The sequence below is a fragment of the Rhinopithecus roxellana genome, chromosome 1 (assembly GCF_007565055.1).
Source record: "Rhinopithecus roxellana isolate Shanxi Qingling chromosome 1, ASM756505v1, whole genome shotgun sequence".
NCBI classification, from domain to species: Eukaryota; Metazoa; Chordata; class Mammalia; order Primates; family Cercopithecidae; genus Rhinopithecus; species Rhinopithecus roxellana.
Genome location: NC_044549.1, coordinates 56,386,112 through 56,410,053, shown reverse-complemented (window position 1 = coordinate 56,410,053; position 23,942 = coordinate 56,386,112). Strand labels below are relative to the sequence as shown.

The 23,942-nt window shown below is 47.4% G+C and overlaps 1 protein-coding gene across 2 annotated transcripts in view; it reads left to right on the top strand.

The window, feature by feature from the left end:
- The window catches only part of RBM5 (RNA binding motif protein 5), a 30,831-nt gene extending 11,780 nt beyond the window's left edge, over positions 1-19,051 (top strand). The window contains exons 7-25 of one of the 2 annotated variants that reach the window (XM_010369391.1): positions 1,463-1,546; positions 2,627-2,687; positions 3,787-3,852; positions 4,375-4,535; positions 5,548-5,645; positions 6,268-6,355; positions 7,202-7,279; positions 7,364-7,436; positions 8,747-8,832; positions 9,834-9,918; positions 10,131-10,222; positions 12,437-12,598; positions 12,995-13,144; positions 13,225-13,296; positions 14,768-14,947; positions 15,248-15,322; positions 17,161-17,258; positions 17,337-17,466; positions 18,419-19,051. In XM_010369391.1, coding sequence (XP_010367693.1) covers positions 1,463-1,546; positions 2,627-2,687; positions 3,787-3,852; positions 4,375-4,535; positions 5,548-5,645; positions 6,268-6,355; positions 7,202-7,279; positions 7,364-7,436; positions 8,747-8,832; positions 9,834-9,918; positions 10,131-10,222; positions 12,437-12,598; positions 12,995-13,144; positions 13,225-13,296; positions 14,768-14,947; positions 15,248-15,322; positions 17,161-17,258; positions 17,337-17,466; positions 18,419-18,544 — 1,965 coding nt within the window. In that variant the 3' untranslated portion in view covers positions 18,545-19,051. The remainder of the gene's footprint in view (positions 1-1,462; positions 1,547-2,626; positions 2,688-3,786; positions 3,853-4,374; positions 4,536-5,547; positions 5,646-6,267; positions 6,356-7,201; positions 7,280-7,363; positions 7,437-8,746; positions 8,833-9,833; positions 9,919-10,130; positions 10,223-12,436; positions 12,599-12,994; positions 13,145-13,224; positions 13,297-14,767; positions 14,948-15,247; positions 15,323-17,160; positions 17,259-17,336; positions 17,467-18,418) is intronic. The other variant, XM_010369400.1, reaches the window with a different exon arrangement.
- Positions 19,052-23,942: the final 4,891 nt, after the last annotated feature.

Here is a 23,942-nt window from a genome sequence, read left to right as displayed (position 1 = left end):
AACATACACAAGGTTCATGTGAGTCTGCTTTCTTGACATAGCATTGTTTGATGCAGTGGATATGTCAGAATGACTAACCTAGGAGTTTAAAACTCCTAAGAACTAAAACCTGTAAGACATTTAAAAGTCTCCACAATTTTAATGTATACAAAGCTATGTTACTGTATGACATATTACAGTTCAAATTCACTCCAGAAATAAAAGGCCAGTAGGATTAGGGACTCACTGGTAGTTTGGAGTCTCCCAGCACTCATCCCTCCTAGTGGGATGATCTATTGACATATCTCCCAGCTTTTTTATTTTTGCTTCTGTATATCACAGTGAGTGGATGGCCCTTCAGCTTTTTCTCTCCTGGCCAGACATGCAGTCTTGCCTTTAGATATTGCAGAGACAAAATTCACAGCATGTCTTAAATCTTCCAGGATTTGCAAGAATCAAATTGCTCAACAGTATGTATGTTTAGAGGGGTTAGACTCCTTTTTAAAATCTGGATCTCTAACCGCCTTCTCTTCTGATAGTGTCAAACCACCCTCACCCTCGATCCCACCACCCCCAAGAAAAAGAAAAGATACTCCTGTTAAATGAAGGCTCTTTAGGGGTAGGTGCTAGGTATACTCTCGGCTAGACTGATTCCGCTCAGAATTTTGACCTTTTAAAATTAAGTCCTTGTAGTCACATGGTTGACTTGAAGGATGAGAAGGTATATGCATTTATGACCTTTTCCTACCCCCCTGAAGAAACTTCACTGGCCTCCTGGTTACTCACCTTGAAGAGAGTACCATCCATTTTAGTGAAAAACACGTCTGTCACCTAGGACATGATATGGTTGCAGTTGACAGGAAAAAAAAATCTCATTTAGCTGTTTTAGAGTTGGTGGCATTCAGAATAGTCCCTCCTGAGAAAGAATTGTAACCAGATTCCCTTTAAAAATGAGTTCCCCTCCCTTTCCCCCCAAAGGACACATCTTGAAGCAGAAGGTCGGGGAGTGGGGTTGGTGAAGGAGAAATGTAAAGGCTTTTACTTTGCATAAGGATGGGGGACTGGGGAAAGGTGAAGCGAAGCCCAAGGACACCATGCTAAGGGCAAAAGTAGGAGACAATCTCAGAACTGAGAGAATTGTGTCTTCTGCTTTTTGAAGTAGACTGTCACACTCAGGCAGCCTGTCAATGCTGAATGTTAGGACTTCTGTCTCTGCTGGAGACACCGCCTGGTGCAAGTCAGCGTTTAGTGTTTGACAGCTTTCTCAGCACTCCCTGACTCCGTTTACCTTTACTCCGCATCCCATTCTCTTACTGCCTATCTGAAGGATTGGATGGGCAGAGTATAGGTGGCGGTGGTTGGTCCTCCCCGTATGTTGTCCATTTAATTCCAGAGCACTGATTTTTCCGAAGTGTGCTCTGCCCTGGGAAAATGGACACATGTTCCTCACAATGGGAATAACTAATTACTTCTTTTCTTACAGAAAAAGTTGGTGATTCAAGGAAAGCACATTGCAATGCATTATAGCAATCCCAGACCTAAGTTTGAAGATTGGCTTTGTAACAAGGTAAGCATATGTTCTTCCCAAATAGACAAAACTCCTTTAGGATATTGCTGTTTTTTCTGTTTATTTATTTGACTGTCCAAACAAGGAAATTAGTACTCAGTCACCAGTAATATTCATGGTTTGTAACTTTCCGTGGGTCCTCCTACACTGGTATTAGATGATAGAACTAGAGGTTTCGTTTATTAAGATGCATGTTCTGCCGGGCATAGTGGCTCACGCCTGTAATTCCAGCACTTTGGGAAGCCAAGGCAGGTGGATTGCTTGAGGCCAGGAGTTCTAGACCAGCGTGGCCAACATGGCAAAACCCTGTCTCTACTGAAAATACAAAAATTAGCCAGGCATCATGGTGCGTGCCTGTAATCCCAGCTACTTGGAGGCTGAGGCAGGAGAATCTCTCGAACATGGAAGGCAGAGGATGCAATGAGCCAAGATCGCGCCACTGCACTCTAGCCTGGGTGACAGAGTGAGACTCTGTCTCAAAAAAACAAAAAAGACAACAAAAAAGATGCAGGTTCTAAGCCCAGTGATTAAGATTTTAGGTATGTGTCATGTTACTGTGTATTGAATTCTAGAGCTCTCAGTTTTTGGCATAGTCTCTTAACTGTATTAACCAAAATAGTTGAGAACCCTGCTAAAGTTATGTAAGGTTTACCATTTTGAACTTGAATGTTGACACTGATATTTTGAGAGTGCTCAAACTCTGTCCCCTGTCCAGTGGGGGACTAGACAGTGGTTAGTTTACCTTGTGTTTGTTTTTGTAGGATGGGATGTATAGTGCTCTGTTGATACAAGGAAGAACTTCACCAGTGGCTTGCTGTAGAGTTTTCAAATTAACTGAACCCTTTCCTCGGCTTGATAATAATGGGATTCTTCTTCAGCATACAACTAATTTTGTTTTTCTTGGGAGATTTTAACAGTGTTACATTCTGAATTTTTAGATTATGTCCCCATGTCTCAGCTACACGAGACTTTCTGCTTTTCTGTTAGTTACTGGGACCTACCCCGTGGCCCCACTGTTATTGTTACTAGAAAGCCTGGCCTAATGTGAGAAATAATTACAGATAAAACTTTTTTTTTCAGTGCTGCCTTAACAATTTCAGGAAAAGACTAAAATGCTTCCGATGTGGAGCAGACAAGTTTGGTAAGACTGGATTCAGCTGTTTGCAATATGCATTAAAACCTGACTAACTGGGACAGGAAGCGGTGGCTCAATGTAACCCCACCACTTTGCAAGGCCAAGGTGGGAAGATCACTTGAGATACTAGTTCAATACCAGCCTGGCAAGAGATAGCAAGACCCTGCCTCTACAAAAAAAAAAAAGAAATTTTAAATTATCTGGGTGTGGTGGCACACACTTGTAGTCCTAGCTACTCAGGAGGCTTAGGTGAGAGGATTGCTTGAGTCCAGGAGTTGAAGGCTGCAGTGAGCTATGGTCATACCAGTGCACTCCAGCCTGGGCACCAAACAAGACCCTGCCTCCCAAAAACCAAAACAAAAATCTGACAGATAGGGTTGTTAACTGTGAGCTTGAGGAAAAGTATAGATTTTAGTGTACTTAAACAACTTGTCTGATTTCTTTAAATCTTTACCCTTAGGTTAGGTAATGCTGCTCATGATTGTGAGAGCACAAAAAGTTCTTTTGTTTTCTAGAATTAAGTCTGCTCACCTGGTTTGCATTCTGGATCTGCCTTTCTTTAGTGCAGGGTAGTGTCAGTCCCACTGTGGCCCAAAGTTTGCATTCTGTGTTAACCATGTGACAATTAATGAGGTTTTACTATAGGCACAAATGCTTAAAAAAGAAAAAAAATGGGCCGGGCACGGTGGCTCAAGCTTGTAATCCCAGCACTTTGGGAGGCTAAGACGGGCGGATCACGCGGTCGGGAGATCGAGACCATCCTGGTTAACATGGTGAAACCCTGTCTGTACTAAAAAAATACAAAAAAACTAGCTGGGCGAGGTGGCGGGCACCTGTAGTCCCAGCTACTCGGGAGGCTGAGGCAGGAGAATGGCGTAAACCCAGGAGGCAGAACTTGCAATGAGCTGAGATCTGGCCACTGCACTCTAGCCTGGGCAACAGAGCGAGACTCCGTCTCAAAAAAAAAATAATAAAAAAAAATTTTTTTTAATTAAAAAATGATTGTTTTGTTTGGTTAAAATAAAAACTTGTGGGGTTTTTAATGTATTTCTTTGGTGAAAATACATTAGTTGTTTGTCTTTAATTGGGTCACTTTCCCTTCTAGACTCTGAACAGGAAGTGCCTCCTGGAACCACAGAGTCAGTTCAGTCTGTGGATTACTACTGTGATAGTAAGTTCATACATGATCTTTTGATCTTCATGTTAAAAATTGACCTCAGTTGTCAGGAAATCGAGACCATCCTGGCTAACATGGTGAAACCCTGTCTGTACTAAAAGTACAAAAAATTAGCCAGATGTGATGATGTGATGGCACGCACCTGTAATCCCAGCTACTTGGGAGGCTGAGGCAGGACAATGGGGTGAACCCAGGAGGCGGAGCCTGCAGTGAGCTGAGATTGCACCACTGCACTTCAGCCTGGGCAACAGAGCGAGACTCCGTCTCAAAAAAAAAAAAAAAAAATTGACCTCAGTTGGAAATTTCTCTTCTCCTACCCTTTTTTAAGGAGCAGCAGCAGCTTTGGGTTGTCCCTTAAAAGATTGGATTTTTAGAATCTTCTCCATGTCAGGGTAGAAAATACACTAGGAACGTCCCAAATGGATTTATTGGTTTGTACTTGACCCTGTCTTGGAAAACATTGGTGCATTGGTGGTGGGAATGCATGTGTATGTCATTTGTCTCATTTACCCCTAGCGATCATTCTTCGGAACATAGCTCCGCACACTGTGGTGGATTCCATCATGACAGCACTGTCTCCTTACGCGTCTTTAGCAGTCAATAACATCCGCCTCATAAAAGACAAACAGACCCAGCAGAACAGAGGCTTCGCATTTGTGCAGCTGTCTTCTGCAATGGTGAGGTTCTCATCAATTCTTTCCTTTTTAAAAGAAACAGCTGGCCGGGCGCAGTGGCTCAAGCCTGTAATTCCAGCACTTTGGGAGGCCGAGACGGGCGGATCGCGAGGTCAGGAGATCGAGACCATCCTGGCTAACACGGTGAAACCCGTCTCTACTAAAAAATACAAAAAAACTAGCCGGGCGAGGTGGCGGGCGCCTGTAGTCCCAGCTACTGGGAGGCTGAGGCAGGAGAATGGCGTAAACCCGGGAGGCGGAGCTTGCAGTGAGCTGAAATCCGGCCACTGCAGTCCAGCCTGGGCGACAGAGCGAGACTCTGTCTCAAAAAAAAAAAAAAGAGCTTTAAGGGGCAAATGTGGTTCATCCAGTTTTGAAACTATGTCTGAGGCTCCTGAAGCCCAAGATGCAAGGCTCCATAATGACAGTTTTTGCACTGCTAAATTACAGAACTGATGACTTCAGTATATGCAACTGGCAGAATTTTTTGAGCCACAGTTTAGTCCTTTGTACTTAGTTTTTTTGTTGTTCTTTTTTGGGATGGAGTCTCTGTCTCCCAGGCTGGAGTACAGTGGCACCATCTCGGATCACTGCAACCTCTCCCTCCAGAGTTCAAGCGATTCTCCTCCCTCAGCCTCCTGAGTAGCTGGGATTACACATCCCCACCACTACACCCAGCTAACTTTTGTATTTTTAGTAGAGACAGGTATTTGCCATGTTGGCCAGGCTGGTCTCGAACTCCTGACTTGAAGTGATCTGCTCACCTCGGCCTCCCAAAGTGCTAGATGTACTTTGTTTTAGATTGGTTTAGCATTTTCTCTTTTGGTAATACGGGAAACCTTTACATCTTAGAGGAAAGAGAGATATTCCTTTCTTGAGGTTTCATATCTGCAAACACAATAAGGAATTAATTACTTTTTTTTTTTTTGATAGAAAACTATTTCTTTGAATGGGGTAGATGGTAGGGAGAGATTTTTAATTACATTACAAAATTTTTCTTCACATTCTCCTTCAGGATGCTTCTCAGCTGCTTCAGATACTACAGAGTCTCCATCCTCCTTTGAAAATTGATGGCAAAACTATTGGGGTTGATTTTGCCAAAAGTGCCAGAAAGTGAGTGGCTTCATTGTCCTTGTTTCAAACTACTGCATCTGCACGTCTGTACAATGTGCTAACTGAACGCCAAGCCTGTACCCCAAGTATGTTGAGACACTGTGATCTTCCCTGATTGCCAAGGCCAGGAGGGACACGTTTGTCTTCTTTTAGTGATTATTCCCTCCTGTCCTCTATAATCACTTGATGAAGTTGCCTGAAATGGTTTCAGATCAGGAGAAAGGCAAGCATGGCAGATGGGTTGAGAACACATGCTTTGCAAACTGCAGCAGTATAATGCTAACCCATCCAGAAATAATGCATTCGTTCCAGAACAGTGTGCTAATAATTTCATGTATATAGTGCATAACTCTAGCACTGTAAATTTCCCTTTTTTGGTATAATTGCACATCGAAAAAAATGCTTTATTAGATGGCAGGTTACAAGATAGAACAATGATACTACAGGGCCACTTGCTTACTGAGGAATTTCCCCATGAAGAGCCCTCCTGCTATGAAATGTGGCCTTGCTGGCATTTGAGATCTGACAAAGGGTGGAGTGAATCAGTTTCCTTGGTGGTGTAGGGGCACTAATTGTGGGAATACTGAGATAGAATCACATGATTGGATCTTTGTGGTTTCAGAGACTTGGTCCTCTCAGATGGTAACCGCGTCAGCGCCTTCTCTGTAGCTAGTACAGCTATTGCTGCTGCTCAGTGGTCATCTACTCAGGTAAGATCGAGGATCTTTTTGCTCAAGATAGTATGGTGGTGGTGGTGCCCAGATTCATAGACATGACCTCTCCTGTGGTGGTACTCGCGATACGCGCTCTCTTTTATTTATTTATTTTTTATTTATTTATTTATTTATTTATTTTATTTTATTTTATTTATTATTATTTATTTATTTTTTTGAGACGGAGTCTCGCTCTGTCGCCCAGGCTGGAGTGCAGTGGCCAGATCTCAGCTCACTGCAAGCTCCGCCTCCCGGGTTTACGCCATTCTCCTGCCTCAGCCTCCCGAGTAGCTGGGACTACAGGCGCCCGCCACCTCGCCCGGCTAGATTTTTGTATTTTTTTAGTAGAGACGGGGTTTCACCGTGTTAGCCAGGATGGTCTCGATCTCCTGACCTCGTGATCCGCCCGTCTCGGCCTCCCAAAGTGCTGGGATTACAGGCTTGAGCCACCGTGCCCGGCCTATTTTTTTTTTTCAAGACGGAGTATCACTCTTGTCACCCAGGCTGGAGTGCAATGGTGTGATCTTGGCTCACCCACAAGCTCCACCTTCCAGGTTCAAGCAATTCTTCTGTCTCAGCCTCTTGAGTACCTGGGACTACAGGCCCCTGCCACCACACCTGGCTAATTTTTGTATTTTAGTAGATACAGGATTTCACCACGTTGGCCAGGCCAGTCTTGAACTCCTGACCTCAGGTGGTCCACCCACCTAAGCCTCCCAAACTGCTGGGGATTATAGTCATGAGCCACTGCGCCCAGCAATACGAGCTTATTTTTAGGGACTTCTGAATTTTTTTCTTTAATGCCCACTAAATTTGTCTTTGTCTCACTTTGACATTTTGTAGTCTCAAAGTGGTGAAGGAGGCAGTGTTGACTACAGTTATCTGCAGCCAGGTCAAGATGGCTATGCCCAATATGCCCAGGTAGGTAGATTTTAGCAGCATCCACCTTATAGTCTTTCAGAGTGTGTCTGAGAATAGCAGCTTTAATGGTGGACTTTTCTTCAGTACTCACAGGATTATCAGCAGTTTTATCAACAACAAGCTGGAGGATTGGAATCTGATGCATCATCTGCATCAGGTAGTAAACTTCATCTCCCTTTTAACTTTTGTTTAAGCACTTATGGTTGAAGAAATACGATTAAATGTCCTAACTGGACCAAAAGCTACAAGCCCATTTTTCTGTAAGATTGTAGGGGGCATGGCCGGGCACGGTGGCTCACTCCGGTGATCCTAGCACTTTGGGAGGCCAAGGCAGGTGGATCACGAGGTCAGGAGTTCAAGACCAGCCTAGCCAACATGGTGAAACCCCATCTCAACTAAAACTACAAAAATTAGCCAGGCACGGTGGCAGGCGCCTATAATCCCAGCTACTCGGGAGGCTGAGACGAGAGAATTGCTTGAACCCAAGCGGCAGAGATTGCAGTAAGCTGAAATTGCACCACTGCACTCCGGCCTGGGCGACAGAGTGAGACTCCATCTCAGGGGGAAAAAAAAAAAAGAAGAATGTAGGGGGCATATTCAGGGCTGTCGTCATGTACCCAAGGTTCTGGGGAAGATTACGGTTATATGTGTACACCAAGAGTTAATACAAGGTCTTAGAGACCATGTTGTGATGAGTTTAAATTCTTGGAATTCAACTCTGTATTTCCCTTCTCTGTGTTAGGAGTCATGGGTGCCCACAAGTTCAGGTGAGCAGAGAGGATGTGGCCCTGGAGTCTGGTGCTCAGGCATCAATCAGAAGAGCCACTCTAAGAAGCCTTGGCTTTAATTTTTGTATCAGGATTTTAGAAGACTTGTGAGTTAAATCTTTCTCAACCCCAAAGCAGATATAGATCCTTTCTTCTCCTTTTTTTTTTTTTTTTTTTTTTTTTTTTTTTTTTTTTGAGACAGAGTCTCACTCTGTCGCCCAGGCTGGAGTGCAGTGGTGTGATCTCGGCTCACTGCAAGCTCCACCTCCCGGGTCCACGCCATTCTCCTGCCTCAGCCTCCCGAGTAGCAACTACAGGCGCCTGCCACCACACCTGGCTAATTTTTTGTATTTTTAGTAGAAACGGGGTTTCACCATGTTAGCCAGGATGGTCTCGATCTCCTGACTTCGTGATCCGCTCACCTCAGCCTCCCAAATTGCTGGGATTACAGGTGTGAGCCACCGCGCCCGGCCTCTTCTCTTTTCTTAGCCATGATACAGAATCCTTAACTTTGTGTATCACATCTAGTAGAATTATAAGAAAATGATAATATTATAGATTCCAGGGTACTTGGTGGGAATTAGCTTATGAAAATCTGACATACAATGACAGAAGAAGGCTAGATTGGGCATTACAAATAAAGATGTTTGTGTTGGCGTTCAGTGCCTTGGCTTTCCCTAACCCTTGTGTTTATCATCAGGCACAGCAGTGACCACCACCTCAGCGGCTGTAGTGTCCCAGAGTCCTCAGCTGTATAATCAAACCGCCAATCCACCTGGCTCTCCGGTAATCCTGTTGTCCTGTATACAGAACTCGTGGCTGATGGGGAAATTTTGTTTTGCTGTACAAGTATTACCCTTTCCTGTTATATGAGCCAGGATTGAGTAATACACACTTCAACCTTATTTCTTTCAGTTGGCTTAAAGTATTAACTTTATGATATATATGTGCATATATATTTTAAATATAAAATTTCAACTGTGTATTTATACTGTATGCATGCTTCAACTTGACCTTTAGAAAGCTGTCGCCGGGGCCGGGCACGGTAGCTTGCGCCTGTAATCCCAGCACTTTGGGAGGCCGAGGCGGGTGGATCACAAGGTTAGGAGATCGAGACCATCCTGGCTAACGTGGTGAAACCCCGTCTCTACAAAAAATAAAAAAAACATTAGCCGGGCGTGGTGGCAGGCGCCTGTAGTCCCAGCTACTCGGGAGGCTGAGGCAGGAGAATGGCATGAACCTGGGAGGCAGAGCTTGCAGTGAGCCAAGATGGTGCCACTGCACTCCAGCCTGGGCAACAGAGCGAGACTCCGTCTCAAAAAAAAAAAAAAAAGTAAGTTGTCGCTGGGCGCGGTGGCTCACGCCTGTAATCCCAGCACTTTGGGAGGCCAAGGCGGGCGGATCACAGAGTCAGGAGTTCAAGACCAGCCTGGCCAACGTGGTGAAACCCCGTCTCTACTAAAAATACAAAAATTAGCTGGGCGTGGTGGCACACGCCTGTAATCCCAGCTACTCGGGAGGCTGAGGCAGGAGAATTGCTTGAACCCCGGAGACGGAGGTTGCAGTGAGCCAAGATTGCGCCACTGCAGTCCAGTTTGGACAACAGAGCAAGACTCCGTCTTGAAAAACCAGGAAAGTTGTCAACATGTGTTTTGCTGAGGGATTGCCTTAGATTATTGCTACAATGTGTCTGTCAGGGGAGCCCTTCCTTCTGGATGATTGCAGTGATTTAGCTCTCTTAAAAGGCTTTACAGTTGAAATTATATTGAAGCTGCTGTTCTTTCCAGACTGAGGAAGCACAGCCTAGCACTAGCACAAGTACACAGGCCCCAGCCGCTTCCCCTACTGGTGTAGTTCCTGGTACCAAATATGGTAAGCCAAACCTCATGGGGCTGTTGACAGTTGGAAGGTCCTAGTTGTTGTCTTTGTTTAATGAGAGTTCTCCCTTTGCGGGTGTCAGAGGGACACTTGGGGATGTGAGACAGAGAAGAAACATTAGGCCTGCTGCATCTCACTGGCTTAGAATTTGAAATAAAGCCATTTTCTTACCTGGAATGACTATATGCTGGATTTTGTTTTTGCAGCAGTACCTGACACGTCCACTTACCAGTATGATGAATCTTCAGGATATTACTATGATCCGACAACAGGGCTCTATTATGACCCCAACTCGCAAGTAAATGTGCTGCTTTCCTCTTCAGTTTCACTAGAAGTATTTTAGTTTTGCTTAGTGCATTTATGAGGCTTAAAATGAAATATTTCCTGCAGAAGAATATATGACTCAAATTAGTTTTAACTTCTTCAAAGCCACCAAAATGTAGTTTTTATTTGGAGATTGTAAGTTTTAATTTTAGGGTTAAAAAATGTTTTGAGGTATAGTATACACACAGAAAAATACACAAAACAGAAATGTGCAATTCTTTGAATGTTTACATGTATATACATTAGTATATTACATGTGTACATATACCACCCACTTATTCCCAGCCCGCCTAATCCCCATGCCCGTTGCTGGTCAGTAACCTCTGTCTTCAATAACCACTATTTTGATTTCTGTTGCCATAGATTGTTTTATCAAGTTACAATTTATGGAAAGACCCAGCTAGAAATTTTAAATCGTACTTTTTCTCCCTATTAAATTCACTATTTTAACTTTTTAGAGTGTACAAATCAGTGGCTCTTAGTATATTCACAGTGTTGTGTAACTGTTACCACTGTGTAATCTCAGAACATTTTCATCACTCCAAGAAGAAACCCTGTACCTGTTAAACACTCCCCATTCTGTGCTCCCCTCCTGTAACTACTAATCTACTCTCTGTCTCTATGGATTTCCTTTTTTTTTTTTTTTTTTTTTTGTGGCACAAACTTGGCTTACTGCAGCCTCCGCCTCCTGGGTTCAAGCAGTGTTCCTGCCTCAATCTCCTGAGTAGCTGGTAGCTGGGATTACAAGCGCCCACCACACCCAGCTAATTTTTGTAGTCGATACAGGGTTTCGCCTTGTTTGCCAGGCTAGTCTCGAACTCCTGACCTTACGTGATCCACCTACCTCGGCCCCCAGAGTGCCGGGATTACAGGCATGAGCTACCGCACCCAGCCGTCTGTCCTTGACATTTCATATAAGTGGAGTCAGACAATAGATGACCTTTTGTGTCCTGCATCCTTTGGCTCCCTGTGTATTCTTGAGGGTAGAATTTAGCAGATGTATGGAGTGATGTTTTATTTTTGGTGGCATATATAACTTTTAAAAGGGAAAAACAACTTGAATACCCCATAAATATTTATGAGCGGGAGCTGTATATATAGAACAGTAAAATAAGTATTTTTAACAGGAACTTGATAGGTTATGGTTTCTGAGAGAGTGAAGTGTGAAGCATGTGCGACCTACCTAAGCAGGCCAAGCCTCTGCATGCCTCTTCCACTTCTCTCATTTGTGAAGCCTGGCCATTTATTTCCCTGTCAGTTCTCTTTGGTGGCCTTAGAAGTTGTGTCTGTTAGCCACTCCACCTTACCCAGAAGAGACAGACACTGTCTCCTGGGTCTCTGTTGAGTAGATAGAGTGAGCGACTGGAAAATAAAGGAGAGGAAGAGGATATGTGACACCTCTCCTCTGTTGCAATTCCTGTTGAGCTTGGGTCCCTTCACCAGCACCTCCTTCCACCTCTGAGCTAGTGTTTATACCCTGTGTGTGGTTGCCTGGTATCCAAAGGATTCTACGTGCATGGGCCCAGTGATAAGCTGTTGTCATGGCAGATGTCTGAACTCCATGACATGCCCACGTGTTCTGGCTGCCTGGTTTATGTAAACAGTCTGTGGAACAGAGTGAGACAAATTGCTCTTTGGGTGCCCTCTAGTTAGGCCCAGGGATTAGATTAATGGGAACTAGACTTTTTTTATTTTTATTTTTTTGAGACGGAGTCTTACTCTGTTGCCCAGGCTGGAGTGCAGTGGTGCGATCTTGGCTCACTGCCACCCCCATCTCCCAGGTTCAAGCTATTCTCTTGCCTCAGCCTCCTGAGTAGCTGGGATTACAGGCGTGCCGTCATACCCAGCTGATTTTTGTATTTTTAGTAGAAATGAGTTTTCACCATGTTGGCCAGGCTGGTCTCGAACTCCTGACCTCAGGTGATCCTCCCACCACCACCTCCCAAAGTGCTAGGATTACAGGCATGAGCCACTGCGCCTGGCTGGGAACTAAACTTTTTAAATAAACCATATTCTATTTTTATTCTAGCAGTGTCACACCTCTTCACTAGGTGGTTCATCATGTTTACTTATACCAAGGTGTGCCAAGGGTCCTTTCTGGGATCTTTTTTTTTTAACGAAATATTTATTTAATCGACTGACGTAGCGGAAAGTCTGCATTAATTGTTTTTTCTTTGTTGTTTTCTAGTACTACTATAATTCCTTAACCCAGCAGTACCTTTACTGGGATGGAGAGAAGGAGACCTACGTGCCAGCTGCAGAGTCTAGCTCCCACCAGCAGACAGGCCTGCCTCCTGCAAAAGAGGGGAAAGAGAAGAAGGAGAAACCCAAGAGCAAAACAGCCCAGCAGGTCAGAACATGACCCATCTTTCTCTCATTGAGGTAGTGGGCTGAACTCTTGGTTTGGGGGTTGTAGCATTTATGTCAGTATTACTTGGATTTTTAAAAATTGGGCTCCACGTTTTATTCATACTAAGTTCTTAGAGCATTTTGCAGTTTTTTATTGTTACCATATCTTGACTGTCAGTTAGCCTGTGTACTTAGGGAAAAAAGCCCTGGAAATCTCAAAGCTTTTCAAGCAGTATTTATGAATGACTTTGGTTATATGTGATAGCATCTAATGGAAATATTTGTAGGTGGAAGTAAGAGTAACAGGGTATATAGTTGAGATAAGATCCTTAATGGCTCATTCTCTTGGCACAGGGGACTAAATGTGTTTTCGTTGGTGTTTGTTGTTTGACGTTAGATCGCCAAAGACATGGAACGCTGGGCTAAGAGTTTGAATAAGCAGAAAGAAAACTTTAAAAATAGCTTTCAGCCTGTCAGTTCCTTGAGGGAAGAAGAAAGGAGAGAATCTGCTGCAGCAGACGCTGGTTTTGCTCTCTTTGAGAAGAAGGTAATAGCAGGCATAGCCAGTATGTCATGATGGGAACTTACCTAAAACTTGAGGCTCATGGCTTGTCCTCTGTTTCCCAGGGAGCCTTAGCTGAAAGGCAGCAGCTCATCCCAGAATTGGTGCGAAACGGAGATGAGGAGAATCCCCTCAAAGTAAGGGAGTACCACCAGTGTTTTAAAGACCGTTTCTGTGGTTTGTGTTTCACTTTAAGGCTCAGCTGCATCTTGGCTAATGAGATTCCTACTTAAAACTGAATGTGATTGCTGTTGGTGGGTATTGGAGCAGTTTCTGCACATAGATTCCATGTTCGGGGCTTTGTTTTCTGTGACAGCAGATGAGATGGAGCGACAAAAGAAGCTTCAATTCCTAAGCTCAGTTAATTAAGTTTCATTGCATCTGTGAGTAGAGAGTTTTAATGGTTTAGAAAGAGAAAATTAAGACAAGAAAAAGCTTGTTTTACTAGATAGATACTGGTCTGGGTGGGCTATTATTCTGATATGTTGTATTTGGGATTTTTATGTGTGGTCAGTGGTTTGAAAATAGTCACTCATTCTAGGCAACATTGCAAGACTCGTCTATACTAAAAATTAGAAACAAATTAACTGGGTGTGGTGGCATGCATCTGTAATCCTAGCTACTTGGGAGGCTGAGGTAAGAGAATTGCTTGAGCCGGGCGCGGTGGCTCAAGCCTGTAATCCCAGCACTTTGGGAGGCCGAGGCGGGCGGATCATGAGGTCAGGAGATCGAGACCATCCTGGCTAACATGGTGAAACCCCGTTTCTACTAAAAATACAAAAAATTAGCTGGGCGAGGTGGCGGCGCCTGTAGTCCCAGCTACTCGGGAAGCTGAGGCAGGAGAATGGCGGGAACGCGGGAGGCGGAGCTTGCAGTGAGCTGAGATCTGGCCACTGCACTCCAGCCTGGGCGACAGAGCGAGACTCCGTCTCAAAAAAAAAAAAAAAAAAAAAGAATTGCTTGAGCCCAGGTGATCAAGGCTGCAGTGAGCCACTGCACTTTTGGGGGATCATACCATTGCACTCCAGCCTGGGCAGTGAGCAAGACCCTGTCTTATTTAAAAAAAGAGGCTGGGCGCGGTGGCTCACACCTGTGATCCCAGCACTTTGGGAGGCCAAGGCAGGCGGATCATTTGAGGTCAGGAGCTCGAAACCAGCCTGACCAACGTGGTGAAACCCCATCTCTACTAAAAATGCAAAAAATTAGCCAGGGGTGGTGGCAGGCGCCTGTAATCCCAGCTACTTGGAGGCTGAGACACTTCAATCACTTGAACTTGGGAGATGGAGGTTGCAGTGAGCCGAGATTACGCCACTGCACTCCAGCCTGGGCAAAAGAGCGAGACTCCATCTCAAAAGAAAAAGAAGGTAGTCACCCAGGAATCCATTTCTTAGACTCCAAGAAGGTTGGTACCAAGAGGCTGTCAGGCTAGCACTCTCAAGGACCTGACTACTGCACGCAGTTGACAAAATGTGATTCACTACTAAAGCGTGACATACAGTAATGAGGATTTGTTAACATTTCGGATGAGGCATTACTTTATCCAGGTACATAGCCATCGCCATCTTTCTATTGTACATTTCCAGTGACCTGCCTTCCTTTTGTCCCCAGAGGGGTCTGGTTGCTGCTTACAGTGGTGACAGTGACAATGAGGAGGAGCTGGTGGAAAGACTTGAGAGTGAGGAAGAGAAGCTAGCTGACTGGAAGAAGATGGCCTGTCTGCTCTGCCGGCGCCAGTTCCCGAACAAAGATGCCCTAGTTAGGCACCAGCAACTCTCAGACCTTCACAAGGTGGCCATGCTTCTCTGAGCTGATCTAAGGGGGCGAGAGGAGGCAGTGAGACAATTTGAGTGCCCTAACAGTCCTGACAGTTCCAAATATACTTGCTGTCTAATGATGGCCTTACAGAAAGCTGTTCCCGATGACGGTGGAGGGAGTCTGGCAGCTCCACACACATCAGACTATAGTTTTTATGTGATTGTGTATTGTTTGGGCTTTGGCTTTTAAAATACAGTAGATGTTACTAATATTATGACATTTCAAATTAAGATGGTCTGAGTCCTTACTGTGTCTTTCAAATCTTTTATATAGCAAAACATGGATATCTACCGACGATCCAGGCTGAGCGAGCAGGAGCTGGAAGCCTTGGAGCTAAGGGAGAGAGAGGTGAATGGGAAACTGCCACAAGGAAGAGGATATTGGGATAATCGCCTTTAGGTTTTATTTGTAGCCTTTAGTTCCAGATCCCAGGGGGAGGGTAGAAGGATTTGTCACATCCTTGTCATCTGACCATTGTAGTTCATATAGCCTAGACCCAGGCTCTGTGTGCCTTCTGCACCTCACGTTGTCCCTTCATCATAAGGGTTCACAAGGCAGAAGCACACTGCCGAGACTGTTCACAGGTCTTGAATGTCAGAGCTTGCTGCTTCAATACATTGGATTTTGTTATGGAGAGAGTGGTCTAGTTTGGCCTGGCTGGAGAAGCCTTCATGGGCAATGAAGGGGGCTTCAGATTAATCCCAAGGGACAGCAAGACATGAGGTTATTGCAGGTGATATGAAAGGAAGGGTGGGCAGGGCATAGTGAGCAGATCTGGGAACAAAGGCAAAAGTGAAGCCTGGGCCGGGCGCGGTGGCTCAAGCCTGTAATCCCAGCACTCTGGGAGGCCGAGACGGGCGGATCACGAGGTCAGGAGATCGAGACCATCCTGGCTAACCCGATGAAACCCCGTCTGTACCAAAAAAATAAAAAAAAAAATTAGCCGGGCGAGTTGGTGAGCGCCTGTAGTCCCAGCTACTCAGGAGGCTGAGGCAGGAGAATGGCGTAAACCCGGGAGGCAGAGCTTGCAGTGAGCTGAGATCCGGCCACTGCACTCCAGCCTGGGCGACAGAGCGAGACTCCGTCTCAAAAAAAAAAAAAAAAAGTGAAGCCTGTAACACAGTAGTGGGCAAGTAGTTAGTGCTGGTGGTTGGGGCAGGTTGGCAGCCATGTGGGCAGGGATTTAAATGCAAATACAGTCCTGTGGGTTAGAAGTGAGCAAGTGGGTTAGAAATCTCCCACCCCGAGATAATTCTGACGTGTCTGTAGTTAAGGCTTTTGCTTTTCTTCTCCCCCCATCCTTCCCGATTCCACCTCCCCAGGGACTACTGAACAGGTCTCTGGAAGCCTCCTTGATGTTGGAGATAAGCCTTTCCAAATATTGGAGGTATACCTGTCCAAACGCTGAGGAGAATGGGCAACTCTGCCTTCCTCTTCGCAGGCTGTACCCACTGCCCAGTGGGCTGGTTGAAGAGCTTGACAGGGTGGCTAATTAAATAAAACTGCTTGTTGGAGACATAGTTCTGCCCCTGGTTCCACACAATTCATATCTACAAATTTAACATTTTAGATGTGACTAGGTATGATGAGGGGAACAAGGGAATTTGGTATTTCAGAGCAGTCTCATAAAGCATTCTCCAGACTTAAAAATACTTGAGGGGGTGCCGGGCGCAGTGGCTAACGCCTGTAATCCCAGCACTTTGGGAGGCTGAGATGGCGGATCACTAGGTCAGGAGATCGAGACCATTCTGGCTAACATGGTGAAACCCCGTCTCTACTAAAAAAATACAAAAACAGGCCGGGCGCGGTGGCTCAAGCCTGTAATCCCAGCACTTTGGGAGGCCGAGACGGGCGGATCACGAGGTCAGGAGATCGAGACCATCCTGGCTAACACGGTGAAACCCCGTCTCTACTAAAAAATACAAAAATCTAGCCGGGCGAGGTGGCGGGCGCCTGTAGTCCCAGCTACTCAGGAGGCTGAGGCAGGAGAATGGCGGGAACCCGGGAGGCAGAGCTTGCAGTGAGCTGAGATCCGGCAACTGCACTCCAGCCTGAGCAACAGAGCCAGACTCCGTCTCAAAAAAAAAAAAAAAAAAAATACTTGAGGGGATAGTTTTGAAGAGGTGCATTAGACAGTTACAGGTTGAGGTCTGTGAACATTTCCAGCAGTGTTTTTTCTCCCATAGATGAAATACCGAGACCGAGCTGCAGAAAGACGGGAGAAGTACGGCATTCCAGAACCTCCAGAGCCCAAGCGCAAGAAGCAGTTTGATGCTGGCACTGTGTATGTGATGTGCACATTTTCCAGTTCGTAAGCTGGGGCCCTGGCTGTTTTAAGTAACTGTGTGTTTGCCACTGGCAGGAATTACGAGCAACCCACCAAAGATGGCATTGACCACAGTAACATTGGCAACAAGATGCTGCAGGCCATGGGCTGGCGGGAAGGCTCTGGCTTGGGACGAAAGTGCCAAGGCATTACAGCTCCCATTGAGGTAAGCAGTAGGGTCAGGCCTTGATGTTTGCCAGGCTTACAGGCTGGTTCCAGAGATGAGATCAGAGCACTCATAGAGCCTGGGACCCAGGAGCAGCTTTACTTTAGCATGAAGGGGCAGATTACAGGCATGAGCTCACACCTGTAATCCCAGCACTTTGGGAGAGCAAGGCAGATGGATTGCCTGAGCCCAGGAGTTTGAGACCAGCCTGGGCAACACGGTGAAACCCCATCTCTACTAAAATACAAAAAAGTAGCCGGGCGTGCCATCGTTTACCTGTAATCCTAGCTACTCAGGAGGCTGAGGCAGGAGAATTGCTTGAACCTGGCAGGAGGAGGTTGCAGTGAGGCGAGATCACGCCACTGCACTCCAGCCTGGGCAACAGCGAGACTCTGTCTCAAAAAAAAAAAGAAAATTTAGTAGGGTTTTCACCCATGATAAGAAATCTTTAAATTGATCAGAGCCCACATTGAGGCATCATATCTTGGGATCAGAGGCCCCTACCCACTGACTTTCTAGGCAGGAGCTCCACCCGTCATTGCCCCTGCTCTGTCCTGGGAGCACAGCTTAGGTCAGACTCTTGTAGACCATGTTCATCCTGTTTATGTGAGTTCTGCTGACATCGAGCTGTCCTGTGTAATCTGTGCCTGTAATTACCAGGCCTTTCCCACGCTTCAGAGGAGTACTTTGGGACCCTTTCCTAGGCATGGATGCTTGCTGAGCAAGCATTGAGGGGTGGGTGATTTGCTTCATCTGCCTGTGTTCCATAGCCCGTTTTATTTCTCCAGTCCTTACACTTGCTCCTGGCCTCTTCTGGAGAAATCCTTGTCTTCATATAGTTTCATCTCTTCTGTCTCCTGGTGGGTGGTCCTGCTGGGTAAGGAGTGGGCATGGTGAGAGGTGGAACAGCCCATACCCCACCTGCCAGCTGACAGTCTCTGTGCTTCCCCAGGCTCAAGTTCGGCTAAAGGGAGCTGGCCTAGGAGCCAAAGGCAGCGCGTATGGTTTGTCGGGTGCCGATTCCTACAAAGATGCTGTCCGGAAAGCCATGTTTGCCCGGTTCACTGAGATGGAGTGAGAGAGAGAGAGAGAGATGACAAGGAGCACAAGAAGTGGTCCATCTTCTCCTGGATTCGCTCTTACTGTCTGTTTCTTTAAGGGCATGCCTTGTGCTATTAATAGATCTTAGGGTGAACCACTTCATTCTGCAGGGTTCTCCCTCCCACCTTAAAAAAGTTCCCCTTATGTGGGTTGTCTGGTGAATGGCCTTCCTTCCTGCCAGAGGGCTTGTGAACAGACCGGAGAGGACAGTGGGTTTTTTATACTTCAGTGTACATAGTGTAATGTAGCGTGTTTACATGTGTAGCCTATGTTGTGGTCCATCAGCCCCTCACATTCCTAGGGGTTTGAGATGCTGTAGGTGGTATGTGACACCAAAGCCACCTCTGTCATTTGTTGTGATGTCTTTTATTGGCAAAAGCCTTGTGTATATTTGTATATTACACATTTGTACAGAATTTTGGAAGATTTTCAGTCTAGTTGCCAAATCTGGCTCCTTTACAAAAGAAATACCTTGAGAAATGGGTGTCCTGTGTCTCTTTATTCTTGGGTGGGTAGGTGGGTCAAGCATGTCTGAGTCAGTCAAGCCTGGTGATGAAATTGGTTTATTTGTTGCCCCCATTCAGGTTCAGATTTATTTATTTATTTATTTATTTATTTATTTATTATTATTATTATTATTTTTTAAGGCAGGGTTGGCCAGGCGTGGTGACTCGCCTATAATCCCAGCGCTTTGGGAGGCCAAGGCTGGTGGATTGCCTGAAGTCAGGAGTTTGAGATCGGTCTGGCCAACATGGTGAAACCCCATCTCTATCAAAAATACAAAAAAATTAGACAGATGTGTTGGCGTACGCCTATAATCTCAGCTACTAGGGAGACTGCAGCCTCGACCTTCTGGGCTCACGCAATCCTCCCGCTTTAGTGTTCCAAGTAGCTGGGACTACAAGCACACACCACCATGCAGGCTAATTTTTTAATGTTTGCAGATATGGGGCCTCACTCTGTTGCCCAGGCTGGTCTTGACATGTTCAGATTTTTAAGTTCAAGAGTTTAACATGTTTTAGCCAGGCGCAGTGGATCACGCCTGTAATCCCAGCACTTTGGAAGGCTGAGGCAGGCGGATCACCTGAGGTTGGGAATTCAAGACCACCCTGACCAACATGGAGAAACCCCATCTCTACTAACAATACAAAATTAGCTGGGTGTGGTGGCCTGTAATCCCAGCTGCTCAGGAGGCTGAGGCAGGAGAGTCACTTGAACCCAGGAGGCAGAGGTTGTGGTGAGCTGGAGATCGCGCCGTTGCTCTCTAGCCTGGGCAACAAGAGTGAAACTCCGTCTCAAAAAAATAAAGTTTAACATGTTTTAAAACTCTTCATGGAAATCATGGAAACAGTAGCTTTTCTGCTAAGACCAAAGTGACCATGAGCGCCTGTGCCTGTCCAGTTTGCACAGACTTCATTCCACACATGCTGGAGTGTAGAGTTGTCACTGCTCTGCTCTGCAGGGCAGATCCCCCCTGCTTTTGGCCGTGATACAAATGATAGCTGGTCCACCTTCTGCTGCAGTGGAGGACCTGAGGAGGTCATCTACCCCCTCGTAGTACTCCACTCCATCTTCTCAGCTGAGAAGGAGGTCCTGGGGGCATTGCAGAGTTTTCTGTTTTGAGTGGGTATTTTTCCTCCTCAGCACTCCTTTACAGGGCAGAGAATATCATTTTGACCCAGAAGACCATGCCTGACCAGGTCAGGAAGTGTGCCTGGATCTCAGGCTGTTCTTGGGACCAGGTGATGTGATGGGGTGCTCACATTGCCCATCTGGCCAAACTGAGTGCTTGAGCTCCACAGATTGGGCGTGCAGTTAGGGTGGCCTTTTCTCTGCAGTTTGCTTTTGAAGCTAGACTTGCTTTTGTGGATGGTCACGTTTTCCTCTTTTCAGGCAGGGCCTTAAGAAATAGAAAATATTCAGGAGGTCCTCACCCTGGCCTGTAGGGTAATGCCTTGGAGAAGCTGAGCCTAATCACAGCTCTGGCTAGGGAGAGGTGGAGGCAAATGCAGAAGCCCCAAGCCTGGGTTTCTGCAGAGGAAGGCTTGGGAACCTCACAAATGAGGGCCCAAGCTCCCAGAGCTGGGGTGGAGAGTGTGTCACAGATCAGATCTGCCAAAGTTGGATAAGAAACTGGCCTCACCTCCAGAGCCCTTGCGGCATCAGGGAGATGCTGGTGTTCTCACACCTGAGCAGCAGTCCTGAGTACCCTAATTAGACCCTTTTGACATCCGGCCTGGAAAGCACTTCCAGGTGAGCATCCCCAGAATAGGATCTGGGAAGCTCTTAATTATGTGCACCCAGCTCAGCAAAGGCTGGGTGGAAGCGTCTTCCCTAGGGGAGCCACGGCCAGGCATTAACAGGAGCCAGCCCTCTAGCAGCCTCAGATTGACTTCCCAGTGGCCGGAAGGGCACTTGAACCTGTCCCACACTGCTGGTGCCTAGAGTTACCTTTCGAAGCTGCTCAAGGCTCTCCCATGTGTGCTGTGGCCCACAGCATCTGTTGTCAACACCAGCATGACCTTTCCTATGAACATGAAGCTGAGGGTTCCTGTGAACGTGAGGGTATGAGCCAGCTCCTCAGAGATGGAGGCTCCCTCCTCTAGCCTTACCTGTTACCAGCATACCTAGCCAGGTGACTGCAGCCTTCACCCTGCATCTAAATTGATGGCCCCAGTCCTTGAGGTTCGACAGGCTGTTATCTTGGGCCCAGGTATCCTGGAAGACCATATTTGGGTGATCCTTCTGGTTTGGAAGCACTAGGATCCCATGCATCCCCCTGACGGGCCCATGAAGGTTTACTCCAGTCCCAAGCCCAGTTAAATGTGCTGCGTGCTGCCCACAGGGCCACCATTCCTCAGCCCTGTGTGATGTTGGGGTGCTGTGAGAGTAGTGCAATCCTCTCAATCAGGGGAACCCAAATCTTGAATTTGAAAGGTGCTCTTACTGAACTAGAAGGAGCCTCCAAGGATTCCCAAGTCCAGACTGCCCTTGGCTGGGGCAGCTGCTACAATGTGCAAGGCTTTGAGGGCTATCCAGGAGCAGCTGTCATGGCTGTGCATCAAACAAGTTTCAAAGCCCAGATGAGCACCCCGGCCTGAGCTAAGCTCCCCAGGCATGCATAGTCTGGCTGGGGGTCTCAAGGGTGCCAGGAGCCCAGCCACCCTGATTCCAGAGGAATGAATGCCCTCAGGGACAGGTGGGGTGTGGGGGAAGATTGCCCCCAGGCCAGACACTGGAGGAGGGTACTGTGCTGTTGACAGCCACCAGGTGGCAGCACTCCATCATCTTTCCAGCCAGGCTGGTGTAGGTGGTGGTAGGGAGGAGATACCCCACCAAGTCCTGAGGTACTGGAGGTTCCCAGGGCCTCTCTCCACGTCTCTGGGACTCAAGGAGACCTGGCTAGAACTTCGGCCTTGAAACTTTCTGTGGAGTCAGGCAGGTGCCGTCTGCCTGCCTTGCAAGTTCCTGAGGGTCTCTGACCCCCAGAGACCCCCACTGGCTAGATGGGGAATTCATCCCCTCAGCACCCAACGGGGCAAGAGCCAGGCTGACCCTGTGCACAGTAGGCACTTCCCTCTCTTAGCAATTCTTTCTGACCCAGGTAAATAGTTTCTGCGGTCGATAAAGTGCATTTCTGCCTCTCATACTCCCTTTCCCCACCACGTGCTTATTGACTCACAGAAGCACTATTGCTAGAGCATTAGGCCCTCAGCTTCTGTCCCTACAGCCCACGGGGAGCTGGAGCCCAGCTTGTCCAGGGCTCCCAGATGGAAGCAGGGGATGCCTGCAGTCCCTCACCCCAGCCTCCCAGAAGGTGGCAAGAGGGAGGTGGACTCATGGACTTGGGTTAAGGTGCGAACCGTATGGGGTGGCCCACACCCAGCCAGAAAGAACTTTCCAGCAGAAGGCATGAGCCAGGGGCAGGGCCCTCCCATCCTGCTTAGTCCAAGCCCCACTGCCATCCCGTTTAAAGAACAAACTGAGGCCGGGCGCGGTGGCTCAAGCCTGTAATCCCAGCACTTTGGGAGGCCGAGACGGGCGGATCACAAGGTCAGGAGATCGAGACCATCCTGGCGAACACAGTGTAACCCCGTCTCTACTAAAAATACAAAAAACTAGCCGGGCGACGAGGCGGGCGCCTGTAGTCCCAGCTACTTGGGAGGCTGAGGCAGGAGAATGGCGGGAACCCGGGAGGCGGAGCTTGCAGTGAGCTGAGATCCGGCCACTGCACTCCAGCCTGGGTGACAGAGCAAGACTCCGCCTCAAAAAAAAAAAAAAAAAAAAAAAAAAGAACAAACTGAGATTCAAAGCCATTGCTGGACTGGGCTGCTGCTGGCAACTGCTGCCCCATCACTGCTCCGGTGCTGTAGAATTGGGTCCCAGCTTGCAGGTACAAGGTTGGGGTCCAGCCCTGGAGTGAGCTGGGCCTTAGAATGCCTCCCAGTGCCCTGAGGAGAGAGGAGACAGACAGGGAGAGGCAGGAGAAGACAACCAGAGGAAAAGTGAGGCCTAGAGGGTGCTGGAAAGAGGAGCTGGAGGAGTCTGCAGCAGCCACAAGGGGGCTAGAGGAGGCTGAGGGGGCAAGATAAGGTGGGATGGAGCTGCCAGGTCTAGAGGAGTTGGTTCTGCTCTGCCCATGGGTGCTGAGATAGGCCGAGGCAGGTGGCCAAGAGAGGAGGGGCTAGGGGGGTGCCTGCTCAAGTCCTCTGCTGCTTTTTTTTTTTTTTTTTTGAAAAAAGCCCCTGTCGCCCAGGCTGGAGTACAGTGGTGCAATCTTGGCTCACTGCAAGCTCTGCCTCCCTAGTTCACGCCATTCTCCTGCCTCAGCCTCCCGAGTAGCTGGGACTATAGGTGCACACCACCATGCGTGGCTGATTTTTTGTATTTTAGTAGAGACGATTTCACGGTGGTCTCAATCTCCTGACCTCGTGATACACCCGCCTCAGCCTCCCAAAGTGATTACAGGCGTGAACCACCTTGCCCGGCCCCTCTGCTGCTTTTATGTGCAACAGAGGCTCCAGGAGGCTCCAGGAACCCCTAGCTCTCAGCTCTGGGTGGACATCACCATCCTGAGTCTGACTGGACAGGAGCTATTTGAGAATGATTCATGGATGTAATTAAGCCTCCCCCCACCATCCCCTAGCTTGGGCCTGGAACTGGGTCAGGTGCAGGTGTGGGAGCCCTGCCCAGCCTGTCCTGCAGGGTTGGGTTCAGGCTAGGGCCCCCTGGCCCAGCACAGCCCACCACCGCCTAAGGGTGCCCAGCCTCAATCTGTAAGACCTGGAGCAAGGCAGGGCTGATCCCAGATCCTGACAGGTACCAGAGCTGGGGCTTCCTCTCCTTCCTCTTACTCCCTAACTCCTTGGCTGGGC